General features: G+C 43.6%; 1 protein-coding gene across 1 annotated transcript in view; it reads right to left on the bottom strand.

The window, feature by feature from the left end:
• Positions 1-14,801, bottom strand: part of obscna (obscurin, cytoskeletal calmodulin and titin-interacting RhoGEF a) — a 48,199-nt gene extending 33,398 nt beyond the window's left edge. The window contains 25 exon segments of the mRNA XM_063890618.1: positions 575-841; positions 1,168-1,434; positions 1,568-1,834; positions 2,673-2,939; positions 3,739-4,005; positions 4,925-5,191; positions 5,898-6,173; positions 6,834-7,100; positions 7,311-7,580; positions 8,262-8,528; positions 9,087-9,353; positions 9,549-9,812; positions 9,897-10,169; positions 10,273-10,806; positions 11,100-11,369; positions 11,741-12,007; positions 12,110-12,373; positions 12,493-12,696; positions 12,699-12,758; positions 12,849-13,118; positions 13,297-13,563; positions 13,642-13,746; positions 14,049-14,210; positions 14,396-14,662; positions 14,750-14,801. Of these exon segments, the coding sequence (XP_063746688.1) occupies positions 575-841; positions 1,168-1,434; positions 1,568-1,834; positions 2,673-2,939; positions 3,739-4,005; positions 4,925-5,191; positions 5,898-6,173; positions 6,834-7,100; positions 7,311-7,580; positions 8,262-8,528; positions 9,087-9,353; positions 9,549-9,812; positions 9,897-10,169; positions 10,273-10,806; positions 11,100-11,369; positions 11,741-12,007; positions 12,110-12,373; positions 12,493-12,696; positions 12,699-12,758; positions 12,849-13,118; positions 13,297-13,563; positions 13,642-13,746; positions 14,049-14,210; positions 14,396-14,662; positions 14,750-14,801 (6,208 nt within the window).
• Between the last annotated feature and the right edge of the window lie 3,693 nt (positions 14,802-18,494).

Raw genomic sequence — 18,494 nt, 5'->3', positions numbered from 1 at the left:
AATTTAATTAATAAAAAAAGGGTTAATGTTTTAAAAAAAATACAAGTTATAATAAATGACTTAGGGTCGCTCAAAAAATGTATTTAATTAATAATTACCTTAAAAATAAATGTGACATTCCTCTATAATTAACGTTGTAATAAAATGTAAACAAAACCAAATCCCATGTGATGTATATTACTCTTTCATATTTTTTGGGGGGGTTTTAAGCAGGTCAGTATTCCCCCTCTAATGAAAATAAATACAAATATTAATAAATAAATACAATTTATTCCAAAGACTCAAATTAAATATAAAAAAAATACTTCCCCTAAAAAAATAAACTATAGGCTGTATACTAAAGTTCATATTATTCAACTTAAATACATTACGAAAACTGTTTGATTTACTTTCAACCAATACTCATTTTCACTGAATAGAGCTTGAAAGCATCATAATGTAACTCAATACAACCCCCCCGTTATTAAAGACTTCTATTCCCTTTCAAAACTAAAACATGACTTCAAAAGTGCATCATCTCAAATCAAACGTAGGTCTTTTCTTAATTTCTCTTGCACGAGCAGCCCTCTCCTACGTGTGATGGTGACGTTGGCGCTGGTCTTCACGTCTCCGTACGAGCAGCTGTAGAGGCCGCTGTCCTGCAGCTGGGAGTTTTTGATGGTCAGCTCCATGCTGCTGTTCCTGTTTTTGATCTGGTATTTGAAATCGTTCTTCAGCAGCTCCTGGTCCTTCCTCCACTCCACAGTGAGGCCGGGTTTGGAGAGCTCGCAGCTCAGAGTCACGCTGTTCTCCTCCTCCACCTGCTGGGCCTTCAGTTTCGTCTTGAAGGTGATGGGAGGAGCTGCACAGAACAACAACGGACGGTTACTGTCTGTAGAAGTCGAAAGTCAGAAAAAAGTCAGACATTGGAAAAAAAAGTCTGATGTTTTAGGAAAAAAGTGAGAAACTTGAAAAAATAGTCGGAAATTCATCTCAAATCAAAAAAGAATCAAAGAGAAAAAACTTGAAATAAGATGATTAGGGCCACATGAAGAAGAAGGAGTTAGAATAATGAGAAAGTAGCGGGACATAAAAATGTTTAATTCATTAGTTTGACAAAAAACTGATTCGACTCAACCACATACTGGCATTCCTGCAGGTTTCAGCACAGAGTGTTTACCACATTACCTTTGACGGTGAGCTCAGCAGTGGATTGGCTGTCTTTGGTCTTGCAGGTGTATTTCCCAGCATCGCTCTCCTCCATGTTGTTGATGATCAGTTTGGTGAGACGACCCTCCTGCTTCATCTCGTATTTATACCCAGGTCTGAGGACGACTCTTCCTTTCCTCCAGTCCACCGGAGCTCCAGGTTTGGAGAGCTGGCAGCAGAAAATCCCGCTGTCCCCCTCCTTCACCTCCAAATCCTCCAGCTCTTCTTTAAACGTGACAGGGATTTCTGAGGAAGAGAAAAACAAAGAAATTAAATTAAATCTGAAAATAACTCTGCAGGAATCTGATGGCCCGCTCTGCATCAGAGCACAGGAGCAAAGCAACCGAACGGTCATCTGAAAGGTGTCTCACTAACATACCTCTGACTTTGATGTCGGCTGAGGTCACAGCGGTGCCGACAGAGCAGCTGTACTCTCCCAGATCTGTGAGCGTCAGGTTTCTGATCTGCATCTCTGCGATCCGGCCTTCCTGCTTCATCAGATACTTCTCCCCCTCCTTCAGCAGCTGAGCGTCTCTCCTCCACTCCACAGGGACGCCGGCTTTAGAGAGCTCGCAGCGCAGTGTCACACTGCCCTCCTCCACCGCCTCCTGGTTCTTCAACTTCTGCTTGAAAGTCACCGGGATGGCTGAGGAAGGGACGGAGAATAGTGTTTAACATGCATGCAAATGAAAATAGATAGATAGAATCGGAGGATGAAACCCTCTTTATTAGTCACATACATGCACACAGCAGAGCACACAGTGTGAAATTGGTCCTCTGCATTTAACCCATCCTAGTACTAGGAGCAGTGGGCAGCTATCGTGCAGCGCCCGGGGAGCAATGGGTAGGGGGGATTGGAGGTGTCTGGTGCCTTGCTCAAGGGCACCACAGCAGGGCCTAGGAGGTGAACTGGGACCTCTCCAAGTAGCAGTCCACTTTCCATATTTCAAGTCTGTTCGGGGACTTGAACCGGCGACCCTACGATTCCCAGTCCAAGCCCCTACTGACTGAGCCACTGCTGAAAATGGGTTTGACTTTGAATGTAATCCCGAAAAAAAGGTGTTAAATGACCACAAACTGACACAGAGCTTACAAAACCACCATATGACTATCAGGACATGCCAAACTTTCACAAAATCCTCACAATGGAGTAAAAATAAACAAAAGTAGATGTTAAAACACCACTTAAACACCATAAAATGGCAACATAGATCCTTTTAATGTCTAAAATGACATGCAAAAAGTATAAAAACAGACGTAAACACAAAGAAAGAACACAAGGAGTTGCCTTCAGTACTTAAATATAAGATAACACAACCACTGATAGTACTCAAATGAGATGCAAAATGTCAAAAAACAGCTGACTAAACGAGATGCCAAACAAGCCCAAGGAAGGACAGAAAGAACAGCCGCTTATAATCTGTCCATGAGAAGATGACAAACATACCATAGTATGACTTCCTGTCACAGAGCGTCTAACTCACCGGTGATGATGACGGTCGCTGTGGTTCTGGCGTCTCCACACTCACAGCTGTAGGAGCCGCTGTCCTCCGGCTGGCTCTTCCTGACGTGGAGCTCCAGGGTGGAGCCGCTCTGTTTCATCTGGTGCTTCTCCCCGGGGGTCAGCAGCGTGGCGCCCCTCCTCCACTGCACCGCACCCCCGGGTTTAGAGACCTCACAGCTGAGCGTCACCGCGTTCCCCTCCTGAACCTGAACGTTCTTCAGATCCTGCAGGAATCTGACGGGCCGCTCTGCAGGAGGAATACCAAAATGATTTACAAAAATAAACAGTTTAGGGGATTTTGCTGCAAGTAAACTTATAAAGCGATATGTGGAATGTAAGGTACATTTATTGAAACTTGTAAATAGTTTTACCATAAATAACATGATCTTAGTGATGTATATATGATATGTATACTACGAATGTATCTAATAATCCAGGGTTATTTGCTGTTTGACAGAGTGTTCTTGAGTTTAGTGTAGTGTGCAAACCTGCTGCCACCATGCTCATCATTATTTCCTGTTCACCTGTGACCCTAACACACCTGAGCAGTGTTAGCCTGTAGTCTGGCACACACTGCCCCCTTGTGCTGAAATACTAAAGTCTACAAATATGTTCATACATGAGGAAACAGCATGCATAAACATCTTCAAAACAGCAAAGTGATTATTTTGAAAATGATTGTCGGTTTAGCGTAACATAGATGAAAGAGCAGGGTTGGTTTTTTTTAGGGCGGGGCTACCGTGTGATTGACAGGTGGGCAACACATAGCTCTCCATGTTTTCGTCTTACAATTTAAACCCTTTGAGTTTGCTTTATAAAAGGTTCATTTTAACATTTGAATCAACTAAAACATTCCCTCTAGAGTCACTTGGTCTAAGAAGAGAATGCTCGAGGCTTCAAAAACAGATGTATTTTTGTCATGATTATTACTTCCACTTCTTATATTCGGTCTATAATATGGCATGATGATGTTTGTCCTTTTTTATATACTGTGTATTCATGAGCCCTGGAGAAATGGGTGACACCGTATTATCTGCAGTACTCACCCTTCACCGTGATCCCGGCTGTAGTGCTCTGTTCCCCACATGCACACGTGTAATCTCCGGCATCCTCCAGAGTGAGGTCCACGATCTTCATCTCCACCTGCAGCTCCTTCTTCTTCATCTGGTATTTGTCTCCGTTGCTCAGCAGCTCTCCTCCTCGCCTCCACTCCACAGACGAGGCGGGTTTGTTGAGCTCACACCGCAGGACCACAAAGTTCTCCTCCGTCGCCTCCTGACCCACTAAGGGCATCTTAAAGCTCGGTGGTAAACCTGTCAATCAAGGAAAATATTACACACTCACACACACTGGGCTACCATGCAAGGTGCTTTTGAATGAACATAATCAATATTACATGGAAGTGATAGTGAATGAGCAACATGGCAGGTATGTTCACGTTATTATGCCTTTAAACTCTGAACCCTGGGATGGATAATATGATCCAATATTACATACAAAACATGTAATATCACTTTCATGGAAACTACTAATGATAGGGTTTAGTTACAGACCTGTTTGGGATGTATTTGACTGCAAAATCTTGCCTAAACATCCCAACGTCTGTATGTTTTCACTGAGAAGTAACGTACAGTATAAGGATATGAAGCTACATGACGGAGCTAATGGGGCTATTTTATCTGCTGTTGTTTGGAGCGCACCTCTTTGACGTCTGCACTCAGGTGATTCTGTTGAACACATTGGGGAAAATTCAATAAATATACATTTAAAAATAAATAATGAAACCTTAAATGCACCTAGGGGAGTTTGATTGAGGACACAAAATCAGAAATAGCATTAATAAAGCATACATTGCAGCCTAATATAACATACACAAATGCACACAAGATCAAATAAATAGTGGTGCAGCTCCAAAAAGGTACAAAATAAACCGTGAAAACGACATATTTCAAATGATGTGAAGCCTCTTAGAGTTAGCATTATTTCCCCAGGTATCTTGAACACACAATGCTCCCTTCAACACTGACTACAACATGTCAGTATCCTCTAAATGAAGGGTTTATTAAATAGTATTAGCATAGTTTTCTGATCATTAAAGCTTCCTTAAAGAGTTCAGATGCTGACTCTTTGCAAATGTAGCATACATTAGCATTCCATTTCAATTTGCTATCAACGAAAGTGTCCAGCTACTATTGACAGCATCAATTAAAAATAACTTTGCACGAGTCTTACCTTTGACGATGAGCTCAGCGGTGGACTGCCTGTCTTTGGTCTTGCAGGTGTATTTCCCAGCGTCGCTCTCCTCCACGTCGTTGATGATGAGTTTGGTGAAAGGTCCCTCCTGCTTCATCTCGTACTTGTCACCAGGTTTGAGGGTGGTCCTGCCTTTCCTCCAGTCCACAGGAGCTCCAGGTTTGGAGATCTCGCAGCAGAACACCCCGCTGTGGCCCTCCTTCACCTCCAGGAGCTGCAGCTCTCGTTTGAACGTCACCGGAAGAGCTGATCATATAAGAGGGAATAGACTTGACTTTTATCGACATTTGTAACCATGGAATACAACCTACACTCCCACACAGTATCAGGGATGAAAGAAGGTTGGCTTTCACATGATATTTCATTTAGCTGACACTTTTATCCAAATCAAATTGCAATAAGTGCATCAACCATGAAGACACAAAGTCAAAACAGCAGGAATCCTGCAGGAACATCAGCTGATAATAAATAATAAGCCTTTTGGTGAGCTTGCCAAACAATATTATCTTTCTAGTTTGTATATTTTAATAAATAAGTATATTTTGATGACAATACTTGTGTATTTTTTCTTAAATAAGGTTCTGAGCATTTTACAATTTAGTACTGCTACTTATGTGTTTAGATGGCATTGAATTTGATCCGTGCAATATCATGTGTAAAGAGGAAAGCACTGGAGGCTTCTGTTTACTCATTGGTCGCTCTGTGGAAATATTAGAAAACTTGTAATCAATTTACATTTTTTCTTCTGTTTCAAAACCTTTTTTCTTAAAGTTACTGAAAATATAAATATAGGTTAAATATATATGCTTTTTATTTGTACACAATAAGTTTATTCGGACTCACTCCATATATTTATATTAATCCATATCATTATTGTTTTGAATGTACTGCAACGCTTTTCTGTCCCCCAGATATGAAATGGGTTCTTCCTCTTTGCATGCTTCAGACTCACGTTTCACTTTGAGCTCGGCGGAGGTTTTCTCCTCTCCCGTCGTGCAGCTGTACCTCCCTGCGTCCTCCTGCTGCACGTTGAGGACGGTGAGCTGAGCCGCCTTTCCCTCGAGACTCATCTGTAACTTTCCCCGACTCGTGAACTCCGACAGCAGCTGAGCGTCTCTCTGCCACTGCACCGGGACGCCTCTCTTGGACAGCTCGCAGCGTAGAGTCACGCTGCTGCCCTCCTCAGCCTCCAGACCCTTCAGACTCACTTTGAATGTGGCGGGAACAGCTGGGGAACAAAACACAGATTCAGTTTAAACATGTGCAGCATAAACAGAGACAACATTATTAGGATAGCATTTTACAGGTAGCTCAACTAGATGAACTGTTGTGGTTCAATGCCTCTGTAAATCAAACCGTCGAAAATGTCCTATCTTTATTATTGCATCCTTGTAAAACTGTGCGTGAAATCGTCATAATAAGCGTATAAACTCACACTGACGTTTGACCTTTGGCCCACAAAGTCGACTTATTTAATCTTTGGGTCTAAGTGGACATTTGTGCCTCATTAAAATAAATTCCCAAGATATTACATCCACGAGATGTCTCTATATTCTACTTTTACATAAAACAAACGTCAACATTTTTATTATATTACAAATTGGTATTAATACTGTTTAATACCAGTTGGGCTGCCTGTGATCTTTGACCTCCAGATGAGACTTGAAACTGCTTGATCTTTAATTAACCATACTCTAACACTTGTGTCTATGAGGTATAATTGGTTTCTTCCACAGCCTCGTTTGTGTGTGAAATACAAAGGTTCTTCCTTGAGCCCAAGTGAATGTGTGTGCCAAATTTGAAGAAACTCCCTCAATGTGTTCCTGAGTTATCACTATCACAGTAACGGAGAGTGTGTTTTCCTGCACTGATTTGATCCCAAACGCACCGATCACTTTGACGGTGGCCTTGGTCTTCTGCTCTCGGCACACGCAGGCGTAGACGCCGCTGTCCTCGGGCTCGGCCTCTCTGATGATCAGCTCCACGGTGGCTTCACGCTGCTTCATCTGGAACTTGTCCCCGCTCTGCAGCAGATCCCCGGCCAGCCTCCACTGCACCGGGACCCCCGGCTTAGAGAGCTCGCAGCACAGAGAGATGTTCTGACCCTCCTCCGCCTGCACGTTCCTCAGCTTCTGCCTGAAGGTGACGGGAAGAACTGAGAAAAGACAAGAGGTCAAGAGGAGGAAATGCATGATCAAGAGTTTAATGAACAGCAATGTTTGATTATAAAAAGATGTAGAAAATACCCAGATATTCAATCTATATTGCAGTATTTGACCCCTGATAGATATAAAAACTACACTTTGTCTCAGTTTGGACTCCCTGCCACTTCTAAAGTCAGACTATAGTGAATAAAGCCCCTTACTGTTGACGGTGAGCGTGGCAGTGCTCTCTATGTCTCCACAGATGCAGGTGTAGATGTCGCTGTCCTCCGGCGTCACGTCAAAGATCCTCAGCTCCATCAGGACGTCCCTCTGCCTCAGGTGGTATTTCTCTCCGTGGGACAGGACCTCGCTGCCTCTCCTCCTCCACTCCACGAAGGGAACGGGCTTCGACAGCTCGCAGCGCAGAGCCGCCGTGCTGCCCTCCTCCACCACCACGCTCCTCAGCTTCTGCTTGAAGACCACCGGCAGAGCTGGGGGGAGTACATGGGTGATATTAGGATTGATGCTTTAGGCTTGGACTGTTGGGGGACTTTCACCTTTCTTCTCTACGTCTATGCACTCATGTCCTAAAACTGCAGCATCCAGGGGCATCATCTCTAGAGTTTTTGCGTCTCACTTTGCAGGTTAACCGTGATAAAGTGTGTTTATCTCCTCCCTGATGACCACCGCTATATATATTTTTTGGCAGCAACTAGAAGATCGATGACATCCATGGCTCTCCCCGGTTTGACCCTGATTATTGACAGGTAAACTGAAATGTTCTTGATATTATTTTGGGTGTGCCTGGATCTTTACAGTACCAAATAGTCCAAAGTTTCAGTCGTAATGTTGGCATTCAGTTTCTAAATTAACATTTAATTCAGTTTAAAGCTTGTTTTTCTGCACATTTTCATATAAAAATGAGTCTAATCTATAACTTTTTAGTAGAATTATAATCCATGTTGGTGAAGCTCTCAAGTTAAAGTCATAGAGAAGAGTTGAGTTGATAACATTACATTTTTAAAAATCAAGGTGATTTTTATGTGATCCTTAAATATGACACTTCATTTGCAGCTTCAAATATAAAAAAGGAAATGCAGTACAGCCCTAACTATGCTATTTTTATACTACATCACTAAAACCCATCATCACGTCGTAAAATAAAGTCCTACCATTGATTTTGACGGTGGCGGACGTCCTCTGATCGGCACACACGCAGCTGTACAGTCCGCTGTCCTCAGGAACAGGTTTCCAGATGAGAAGCTCCAGCGTGGTGTCTCTCCTCTTCATCTGGTGCTTCACTCCGTTCTTCAGCAGCTCGTGTCCTTTGTTCCACTCCACGGGAACCCCGGGTTTAGATAGCTCACAGCGCAGCAGCACGTTGTTTCCCTCCTCTGCCTGCGTGTTCTTCAGCTGCTGGACGAATGTGATGGGGATCGCTGCAGAACCAGAGGTGAATGCAAAACTTGAATTATATTAAATCACCATATTGTATAAACTCTAAAAATTGTACAGGGAACAGATGAATACATTTAACCCGGTTTCCTTTGAATATAAGCTTTATGTCTACTACTTTTTCCATCAATGTTTAAAGGGTGGTTACTAAAATGTATATATTATACACCCTTAAGGTAGATAACGAATGTTCCTAGATATAGAGGTATAGAGATATTTAACAATACAATTAGTTTTACTAAAAAAGACAGATCTAAGAAAGAGACTCACGCTTTCAGAACCATTGTGACATTTAGTGTCTGGTTCTGTCTGGTAAAAACCTTTTCATTGGTGATTTTAGTTAAAAGAACCTTCTCCAGTTGCTGCACACCAACAAGAAAGTCTGAGATAATGTGCATTCATCAGTATTACTGCAGAGCACATCAGCAGACATGTGGGAATCAGATGTAAAATGCTGAATCTTCTTTGAAACACACTCCTGTGAAACACTGTTTTGATGCAACTGTGAATGTTTTTGTTCAAGTGCAAAGTGAGTAACATACCCTGGACCTTGAGGCTGGCTGAGGTGCGGTGGTCTCTGCACTGACAGATGTATTCTCCGGAGTCTGCAGGCCTCAGAGATTTGATGGTGAGGGTGATGATGGTCTTCTTCTGTTTCATCAGGAACCTGTCTGCAGGCCTGACGCTCTCTAACCCTCTCCTCCAGTGGAACGGGACTCCAGGCAGGGAGTACTCACAGCTCAGGGTCACCGTCTCGCCCTCCTTGGCCTCCACTGGCTCCAGACACTGGGTGAACTCTGCTGGGATGGCTAAAACAAGAGGAAAAACAAACCTTTTTTTAAAAATAAGGATAAGAATGTAATGCTATTGATTTAATATTCATGAAAAATGTGTTAACTTGTGTTTAGGAAATAAATATTTGATTGCTAATTATAAATGATTGCATTTGGAGGCAATAGTAATCCCAGTCCTTTAATAACAGCTCAATAAAATGCTACTCGTACCTTTGACCGTTACGACGGCCCTGGTTGTAACCGATCCAGCGCTGCACTCGTAGACCCCGGCATCGTTGTTGCATACCTCCCGAATCGTCAGTCGGGCTTCGCAGCCTGAACGACTGGCGGAGTACCTCGAGGAGTTCCACATCAGGCAGCCATCTTTGTACCACAGGATGTGACATGGCTTGGAAGCCACACAAGATAAAACCAGCCCCCCTCCTTCAATTGCCTCGCAGTCTTCCAGAGCTTTAATAATGGTCGGACGCCTTTCTAAAAACATGGAAAAATAAGGCGAATCAGGAGAATGTGTCATGAGAATACACGCTATAACGGTCAGTGAGATCAAAGCCTCACCTCTAACCAACAGCGAGGCGTACGATCTTTTGTCCCCCGCTGCAAACGAGATGGTGCCGGTGTCTTTGCGGGCGAGCTGTCTAAATGTGAGGGTGTGGTATCCTCCAGGCACCATCTGGATCTCGTTGAGGTCATTGGTGTAGAGCAGAGTCTCGTCCAGATACCACTTTATCCCGGTGTAGTCACTGGGACAAATTCGACACCTGAACGTGACCGTGTCGCCTTCCAGACACTCCACATCCTCTAACTCATCCAGGATCAACACCTTCTGACCTGAGAGAAACGTAGAAAATATATATATGTTTCTTAATATAAAATCAGTCCTGATGAAGCTTTTAGTACCTTTATCCCAACCATCATTGCCCCATGTTCTCACCCTGCACAGTCAGCTGTGCTCGGCTCTGCATGGTACCAACGTCACACGTGTAAACATCCATGTCCGACATCTCCAGACAGGTGATGGTCAGGGACAGCACCACGCCTTTCTGTCTGATGACGTACTTCCTGCCGGACCTCAGCTCCACCATGCCCTTCAGCCAGGTCACCCGCTTGGCCGGCTGCCTGGTCTCACAGTCCAGAATCACTTTGCCCTTTTCCTCGGCTCGTGTTTCCCTCAACTCCCTCGCGAATGTGTGCTGGAGTTCTCTGATGTCCAGCTTGGCCCGTGTGGCAATGCCGTCGGCCTCACAGCAGTACTCTCCAGAGTCATTGATGGTGGTGTTCTTGATCACCAGTCGTGCCAAGTTCTTCTCTACACTCATCTCATACTTGGCGCTCGGCCTGATGAAATGTCCGTTTTTCAGCCAACGGATGTTGGCTTCTGGTTTGGTGATCTCACAGCTCAGCTCTGCGTCCTCGCCCGGTACCGCTTTCACGTTCAACAGGTCCCTGAAGATGTGCACTGGCTTCTCTAAAGGAAGGGAATGCACATTCAGGCTTATCTGTATATCTACCTATGAAGGCAACTTCTCAGAAAGCAAAGATGTGTTTTGTGGTGTCCCACAGGGAAGGTGCCCGGGCCCACTTCTATTTTCATTTATTTGGGAAAATGTTTGATAATTAGCAGATACCAGAGGTCATCTTTTACTTCCTCATCCCAAAACAACTCAGTCAGTAACAGAGCCTCGAGACCAGGGAACTCCTCCAAACCTACGTAGTAAATATTTATTTAAAATGAATAAAGCCAGAGGCACAGTTACTTACCTTTAACGAAGAGCATAGTCCTACAGCTCAGATCTTTAATTGTGAAGACCACGTCGCCAGCATCCGTTAGTGTAGCATCTCTTATGGTCATCTTGTAGTTACGACCATTGTTGATAACCTGGATTCGGCTGTCGGTTACCACCACCTGGCCATTGATGGTCCAGAAAGGCTCTTCCTCGACATTGTGAGAGAGGTTGCATTCAAAAGTGCAGATTTCGCCTTCCAGAACAGACGTTGTCTTCATGCGTTGAACGATAGTGATGTGTAAGTCTGTACGGAGGTATAATAACAAAGAAGAGAGTAGCATTACAGAGGGAGAAACATCATTTCTTTGAAGTAATATTTACCACATTTCTCCTATCGTTTTTTTAACCCAACCAATGAAAAGGAATGCAAAATGGAATTCATGTAAATCCTACAAAATCTATTTGAATGTTGTACAAATAATTGTGAACCAGGAAGTATAGAAAACAACTTTATGGGAGGAGATTGGTGCAAAACTTTTACCCATGAGACTGCTGTTTGTGTAGCCTACTGGTGGGAAAATATCCCAAAATATCGATGTATTTGTTTGTAATTTACATAATCCGTTAAGCCACTTTTGTTTTTTCACGCCAAATACCAGCATTCTTCCTACTCACCATGCACAGTAACTTTAGCCTTGGTCTGGCTGGTTCCCAGATCACAGGTGTAATGTCCAGCGTCCTCCTTGCTCAGGGAATGGATGATCAGTGCCATGGACTTCCCTAACTGGAGCAACTCGTGTTTATCATCAGCCGTCAGGACTGTACCATCTTTCCTCCACACAGGGGTCACCGTCTCTTTGGAAATTTCGCACTGCAGACAGACCTCCCCTTGCTCCTCCCCTACTACATCCTCCAGAGACCTCAGGAACACGGCTGGGCGCTCTGCAGCCAAAGACACCGTTATTAAGCGAGCATGTTGCTAATTTCCATATTGATGAACAGGAGTACAAAATAAATCCTTCCCTTAGTGATTTCCAAACTTACCTTTGACCTTTAAGGTGGTAGTCTCCGAGAGGAGGCCTGTTTTGAAGGTGACCCTGCTCTCCTGTGGACGCAGCTTCTTGATGGTGAGGCTGTGCATGGTGCCCATGTGCTGGATCCTGTTGATGGCGTTGCTGTAGAGGCGAACGTTGTTGAGGAGCCACTCCGCGTTAGCAACCACGTAGTTCAGCTCACAGGAGTATGTGGCGTTGCCATCCTCCTCGATTTCTACCGGATCGAGATGTTTTACCAGCTTCAGCGTACGCACTGCAATTAAGATGTAGAACAAATCAACAACTTGTTTAAAGATAGGTTAAAGCAAACATACTTGTTATCATTCTAATCAAAGTTAATAAAAGGAGGGCCTTTGAGGGTTTCTAACCCACCTTCCACTCTAAGATGCGCTGTGCTCTGTGAGCCCCCGGCCATGCATCGGTACTGTCCTGCATCCATCCCCGTTAGGCCATGAATGGTCAGGTGCGCTCGTTTCCCTTCTCTCTTCATGCTGTACTTGTTGGAGGTCTTCAGAGCCGTGCGGCCTTTGAACCAGCGCACCACCCGGGGAGACGGAGCAAACGCACAGCTCAGGTCACAGAGCTCTTCTCCTTCGCCTCCATATCCTCCAGGGGGTGGGCAACCTCAAGATGGCGCTCTGGAGGGGAAAGATGCAATACTCTCTGTCTTTGAATGTTATAAAGCAACTCTATGTCGCCAACAAGTTGCTTTATCCACGGTTTCTCACCTTTGACTTTAAGCTGCGCAGTGGAGCGACTCTTGCCGGCCACAAAGAGCACGGGGCCCGACATGGAGCTCTGTGTGGAGGTGAGGCAGAGGCTGTGGACGGTGCCCTGCCTGTCGATGTTCACCGCCGAACACGGCTCCAGCACCTCCCCGTTCAGGGTCCACCGAGGGGGCCTCCCTGACTTCAGGCTGGTCTCCACCTGGAACAGCGCCGGCTCCGGCTCCATCACCTCCACGGAGCTCATCCCCCGCACTATGCTGATCGCCTGCTCTGCATGTACAGCCATCATACACATGAACACTACTGACACAACTCCAGACTTACAACATCAACCTAGGCAATAACCTTTTTATTTTAGAGAAAACCAAGTTATGGACATTTCCCAGTTAATAACCCAAAATCACGGTGATATCTATAATGTTTTAATGGCTGTTGACATCGGGCTCACCCTCCACCAGCAGCTGACAGGAGGTGTTGTCGTCTCCTGCATCACACATGTAGGTGTCCTCGTCTGAAGAGCAGACGTTGTCGATTGTCAGCTGCCTGTAGACATCCTGGCTGATCAGTTGGTACTTCCTGTTGGGAAAGAGCTCCTTTCTGTTCTTGTACCACCTGACCTGAGCATTGGGCCGGGACACCTGGCACTCCAGCAAACCCCGGTGCCGATACATGGCTATCTTCACCCTCAGAGGACGCACTATCTGGACTGGGAGCTCTGGAGAAGGAAGGAAGAGGTTAAAAACCCAAATATTGTCCTCCATACGTCCATGTTTTATTGCGTCGGTTGGCTCACCTTTCACTGTGAGGGACGCATAGGATGAGACTCGCTCTGCAGTGAATTTGATCTCTCCGGCGTGCTCAGGTCGGACGGACTTGAAGAACAGGGTGTGAGTCTTACCTGCAATCAGATTAAAGACAAATATCTTTCCTCTACTACTACTTTCTTAGTTGTCACTCATATACATCTTATTTTTAGCGTCCATGTTGTTTCCACATAACGACTTAAAGCTCCAGAACAAACCGAAGCCCAAAGTCTTCCCCAATCCATTTTGAATTGTGATACTGGCTCAGGCTCATTGGAGAAAAGGCACTGCTGACTCCAACTACTCCAGCTACTCCAACACAGCCTCTTTTAAAGGTGTACTGTAAGGCACAAAGTATTTGTACTGTACTATATTTCAGTGGTTGGTTTGGTCTCACCGTGGTGATTGGTCTTGATGTTGTCCCCAGGTCTGATTCGGCAGTCGTCTCTGTACCACCGACCGTCCAAATCCTCCTGGTTGACCTCACAGAGGAAGTTAACAGGTTGACGCTCCATCGTGTCAACATCCTCCAGCTCCTTCACAATGTGGATGTCCCTAGCTGGCAGAAGAAAAACCAAACTGTGAGTGTTGTTAATATTCTGTCAGATCGCTCTTCGCATTATGACTTTTTGAAAAGACTTTGACAAGGATCTGGCTCGGACCTGGATTTGACTCTGACATTTTCATTGTCTTAGTCACAAAGAACCAATCAAAAACCAAGTTCAGTCTATTGGACCTCCTCACCTGTGACACTGAGTCTGCCTTCAGTCTGAATGCCGTTGGCCTGAAAAGAGAAAAGGCCTGAGTCTCCTAAAGCCACGCGGCTCAGCACCAGCGAGTGTTTCTTCCCATGTGTGCTGATGCGCCAGTTGGGTTTGGACTTAAGCGGCATCCCATCCCTGGACCACACGCCCTCGATAAAGGCCAGGTTCAGGGTCACTTCGAAGGAGCAGCTCTCACACTCAGACACCTCCACATCCTCCAGACCCTTCATCACCTGCAGACGGTTCTCTGGCACAAATACACACACACAGGGTTAAAGATCCAAAAGGGATGTTGCTATTGCCCTGAAATGTACCACTTTGTGAGAACACTTACTTGCAGCAGCCACTATTCCTCCAGGTATTGTATCTCCCATGTCTCCAGGCATTCTCTCAGTGTGATTTGGGAGTCTTACTTGCTTTTAACCACAGTTATTGCAACTATAAAATGAAGGAAACATATCAATACATAACACAGGCTCAGAAGAATACTAAGTAAGTTAGCAGGTAAAGGATCTTTGGTTGTGCCACTCGGCCTACGTATTTCAGATACTCTCTTTAGAAATGTGTTTGCACAGTAGTGCAGGATGAAGTATTTTCGTAGGCAGACCAGGACGTTATCATCTCCATGTCTTCCTTGACAAAAATGCATTGGGAGTTTGAAGCACAAATGGGATTGCCAGAGTAAAAAGCTAATGCTAGGCTATAGAGAAACTGCATCACAGGCACTCGTCACCACCGCTAAGCTAAAGGTAGCTTATGTTCGGCGTGATGACGATTCATATTTTCATTTAGCCATTTAGAAATGGCAGTTTAAGACAATCTCTTCAGCTTGTGTAACCCCAGATACTTTTTTCAGGCAACTAACAAAAAACCACTTTCAAAACCCTCATTGACTTTGAGACAAGAGAACAGGAAGTGCTTAAAAACGGACTAATATCCAGGTTTTAGGAGTCATTCCTGCACCACTGCTTTCCTCCAGAGCTAATGATATTTTCCAAAATGGCAACATCGCCCTATCAAAATGGAAACACATGGCTTCCCTGTGATGTGGTTGAACCCTGCGATGGCATGCCAGCGTTCCCCAGTATAACAGCAGAGTAATCTCTGTCACCTCACTGGGCTGAGCTCAGCACCACCAATATAGACTCAGCTGTGATGCCACCTCCATCAGTTTGCATGCACTGAACTGAGGAGAAGGAGACGCTTATAAAAACAAACCAGAACTGCCAATCACAAAACTGATCTATGTTATGTGAGATGATGCCACATTGGCTCCTCCCACTATCATTACGAGCTTTTATCTAACAGGTCATTCCTTTTTATTGTAAGGGCTAAAATTACATTTCATAACGCGTCACACAACGAGACTTAATCTGACAATCACCTACGTGTTCTCTAGAGATCTAATCTGCCATGAAACAATACCATTAGGGTTAGGGTTAGCAAACTCAAAACAGCTGAGATGCAACTTAAACTCATTTTTCACGGACATAACATTTGATGGGAACTATCTTTTGGTCCTGACGAAGTATAACATACAAAGAAAAGACAGGAAAAACGACCAAAACAAACCAGGAACATGTCAGGTCCTTTGCAGCGATGCACCCACCTTCAACTTTGAGAACGTTTTCTAGAAAGAATAAATCCTTGCATGTCCAATTGTTGCACAAAAACAAAACTCCCTCACCAGAAAAAAGAGGATAAAAACATCCAACATGGCAACAGACGTGTCCGAGGCTCGTGGTGTGTCTCACAAAGCCTTTAAGATTAACAACAAACGTTCAGCCAGAGGAGAGCGGGCCCAGGTCGGAGTGTGTCCCAGAGGCAAACAGCATACAGCGCTTTCTCTTTTTTCTGTCCTGCGGTGATGGAGCGAAGTGCTGAACAGCTGACATATCTCTCCCCACATACTAACCTCCAAAATAGCCCTCTGTCAGTGTGAGGGCAAAGATAGCCCTGGTTATAATGGTGTGAGGCAACTCGTGTCCAGCATCGATGGAACTATCGTTAAACAATCTAAATGTATACATTGGGCTTAGTGAGAGTTTGATGGGTTTATAGACGCAATGGATGTGAGTCAGTGGTTCCCAATCTTTTTCCTACCATTAAGTAAACTTATTAAGTGAACTATTTTATGGATATTTCCTTTTTGTTTCGAATGCATTGTTAAAACTTTGCAGAGCAACGTATTAAATGTACAGTAACCCCAATGCTATTGATTCAGGGCTACATTTTCAACCTATTTTTATGAACATTTAATACAATAACTTATTACAGACTCTGTGAATAAAGCCTCTTGTGTTCAATATGCCATTATCCTGTGAATTTATTAAAAAAATTAAATGTTTTTAATAAATATCTAAACCTTTTTTAAAGATTTCTCAGAATAAATTAATACGTTTAGTTTTTATTTTTTATTATTTATATTTATTAAATTGCGTTTACATTTTATTATACATTTTTGCATTTATTTTTTATTGTAACCTCTTAAAATATTAGAGAAGAGGTTAATTATGTTTTATTTATATTTATTATATGTATACATACATGATTTATTTATAATTATTATTATTGTTGTTGTTGTTGTTGTTGTTGTTATAATTTGCATTTATTTGTTATTTTATTTTATTTGATCTTTTTATTCTTTTTTGTCTTTAACCTCTTAAAATCAAAAAGGCTTTAGACTAAGTTTGGAAACTAGTCTAGAAAATGTGTAAAGTTGTGTGTATGTGATTAGAGTCCCACATATCCTCTTTTAAATACGCCTAATTGGCATTCCCTTGTGAGGTAATTTACTGGCCCAGCAGCTGATATTATCTAATATAGCCCCTCCAACATGAAAATATGTTAGGCTGAGGGGTTTATTTGGCTTAAAATAAACCAGATTTAATACTGCGGGGTCCCCCTCTCATGCAGACAGTGCACATCATTGTGTCCGCCTCAGTTTGACGGACAGCTCCATGTGCCCTCCTTAATCCAGTGAAACTCGACTGGATAATCTCTCGTGGTACAAAAAACAACTTGTCGTCACTGAGAGGAACGATGGCCTGCAGGAGCTCTCCTTTTACAATCCTCCAGCAGCACACTCGTTACAAAGCCTTTAACAAGCTTCTGGGAACAGGAGGAAGGAAATGTTAAAAGGCCTTTATTGGGGAGACCTCACCTTCCTTATTAGCCCTGACCAAGACCTGCATTGGTTGAGCCTTTAATGATTCACACACCACAATAAAGGTGTTTTACTATTTCCTTTCCTGGGCTTCCTGTTCATCCTGTTTTTGAACCCGACACAGCCTTCATCTACAGCTGAGTTTACAGAGCTAAATTGGGTCACATATCAGGAATAACATGACAGAAACAAAGAAAACAAGCTGTCAGTTTATTGGTGAAACTGCAGGGCACCTTTTAGCAGAGATGCTTTATGAAATCCCTTGGTGTAAAAAAATTGTATGGTCTTTATTTTGTGTACGTTTGCTTTGAAGCACCAAGCTGGGGTTATCTTCTTAATGCTAATTCTAAAACGTTGGACAATGTTCAGACCAGGGATGCCCAAACCACGGCCCGAGGGCCAAATGTGGCCCGCAGCCCACTTTTAATTGGCCCTCAGCAAATGCTAAAATATAATGGAATATGGCCCACACCTGAAAGTTGTGCTTTTCTTATATTGTACTTAGATGTAAAGCATATTAAACAGTAGTATTCATACGTTAATAAGCCACATTTTCAAATAAATTCAGTCAATTAAACTTGAAAAAATGTTCAAACAAATCCTAATTGATCCAAAAAAGCCCAATCACTTATTTGCACAAGAAGCTTGAAATAGACCCTTCATATTTCTCCTTATTATCAGCAATCTGAGACTTCTGTTTTAAGGAATGAGCTGCCAACAAAATAAATGAACCCCTATGGAGAGCTGTGATGTTTCTGAAAGCAAGAATAATTGACCATTTGTATAATTTCCATTTGATCCACTTTCTTCTTTCTCTGTAACTCCACAAAAAGAGCACCTCCTCTAAACTTCTGAGCAACTCTGCACTCAAACAGTGAAGACGTCCAGCGGATCAGCTTGATCTGGTGAAATG

The sequence above is a fragment of the Eleginops maclovinus genome, chromosome 9, assembly GCF_036324505.1.
Source record: "Eleginops maclovinus isolate JMC-PN-2008 ecotype Puerto Natales chromosome 9, JC_Emac_rtc_rv5, whole genome shotgun sequence".
Classification (NCBI taxonomy): Eukaryota; Metazoa; Chordata; class Actinopteri; order Perciformes; family Eleginopidae; genus Eleginops; species Eleginops maclovinus.
The sequence above is the reverse complement of the archived record's forward strand: the minus strand, read 5'-3'. Positions and strand labels throughout refer to the sequence as shown.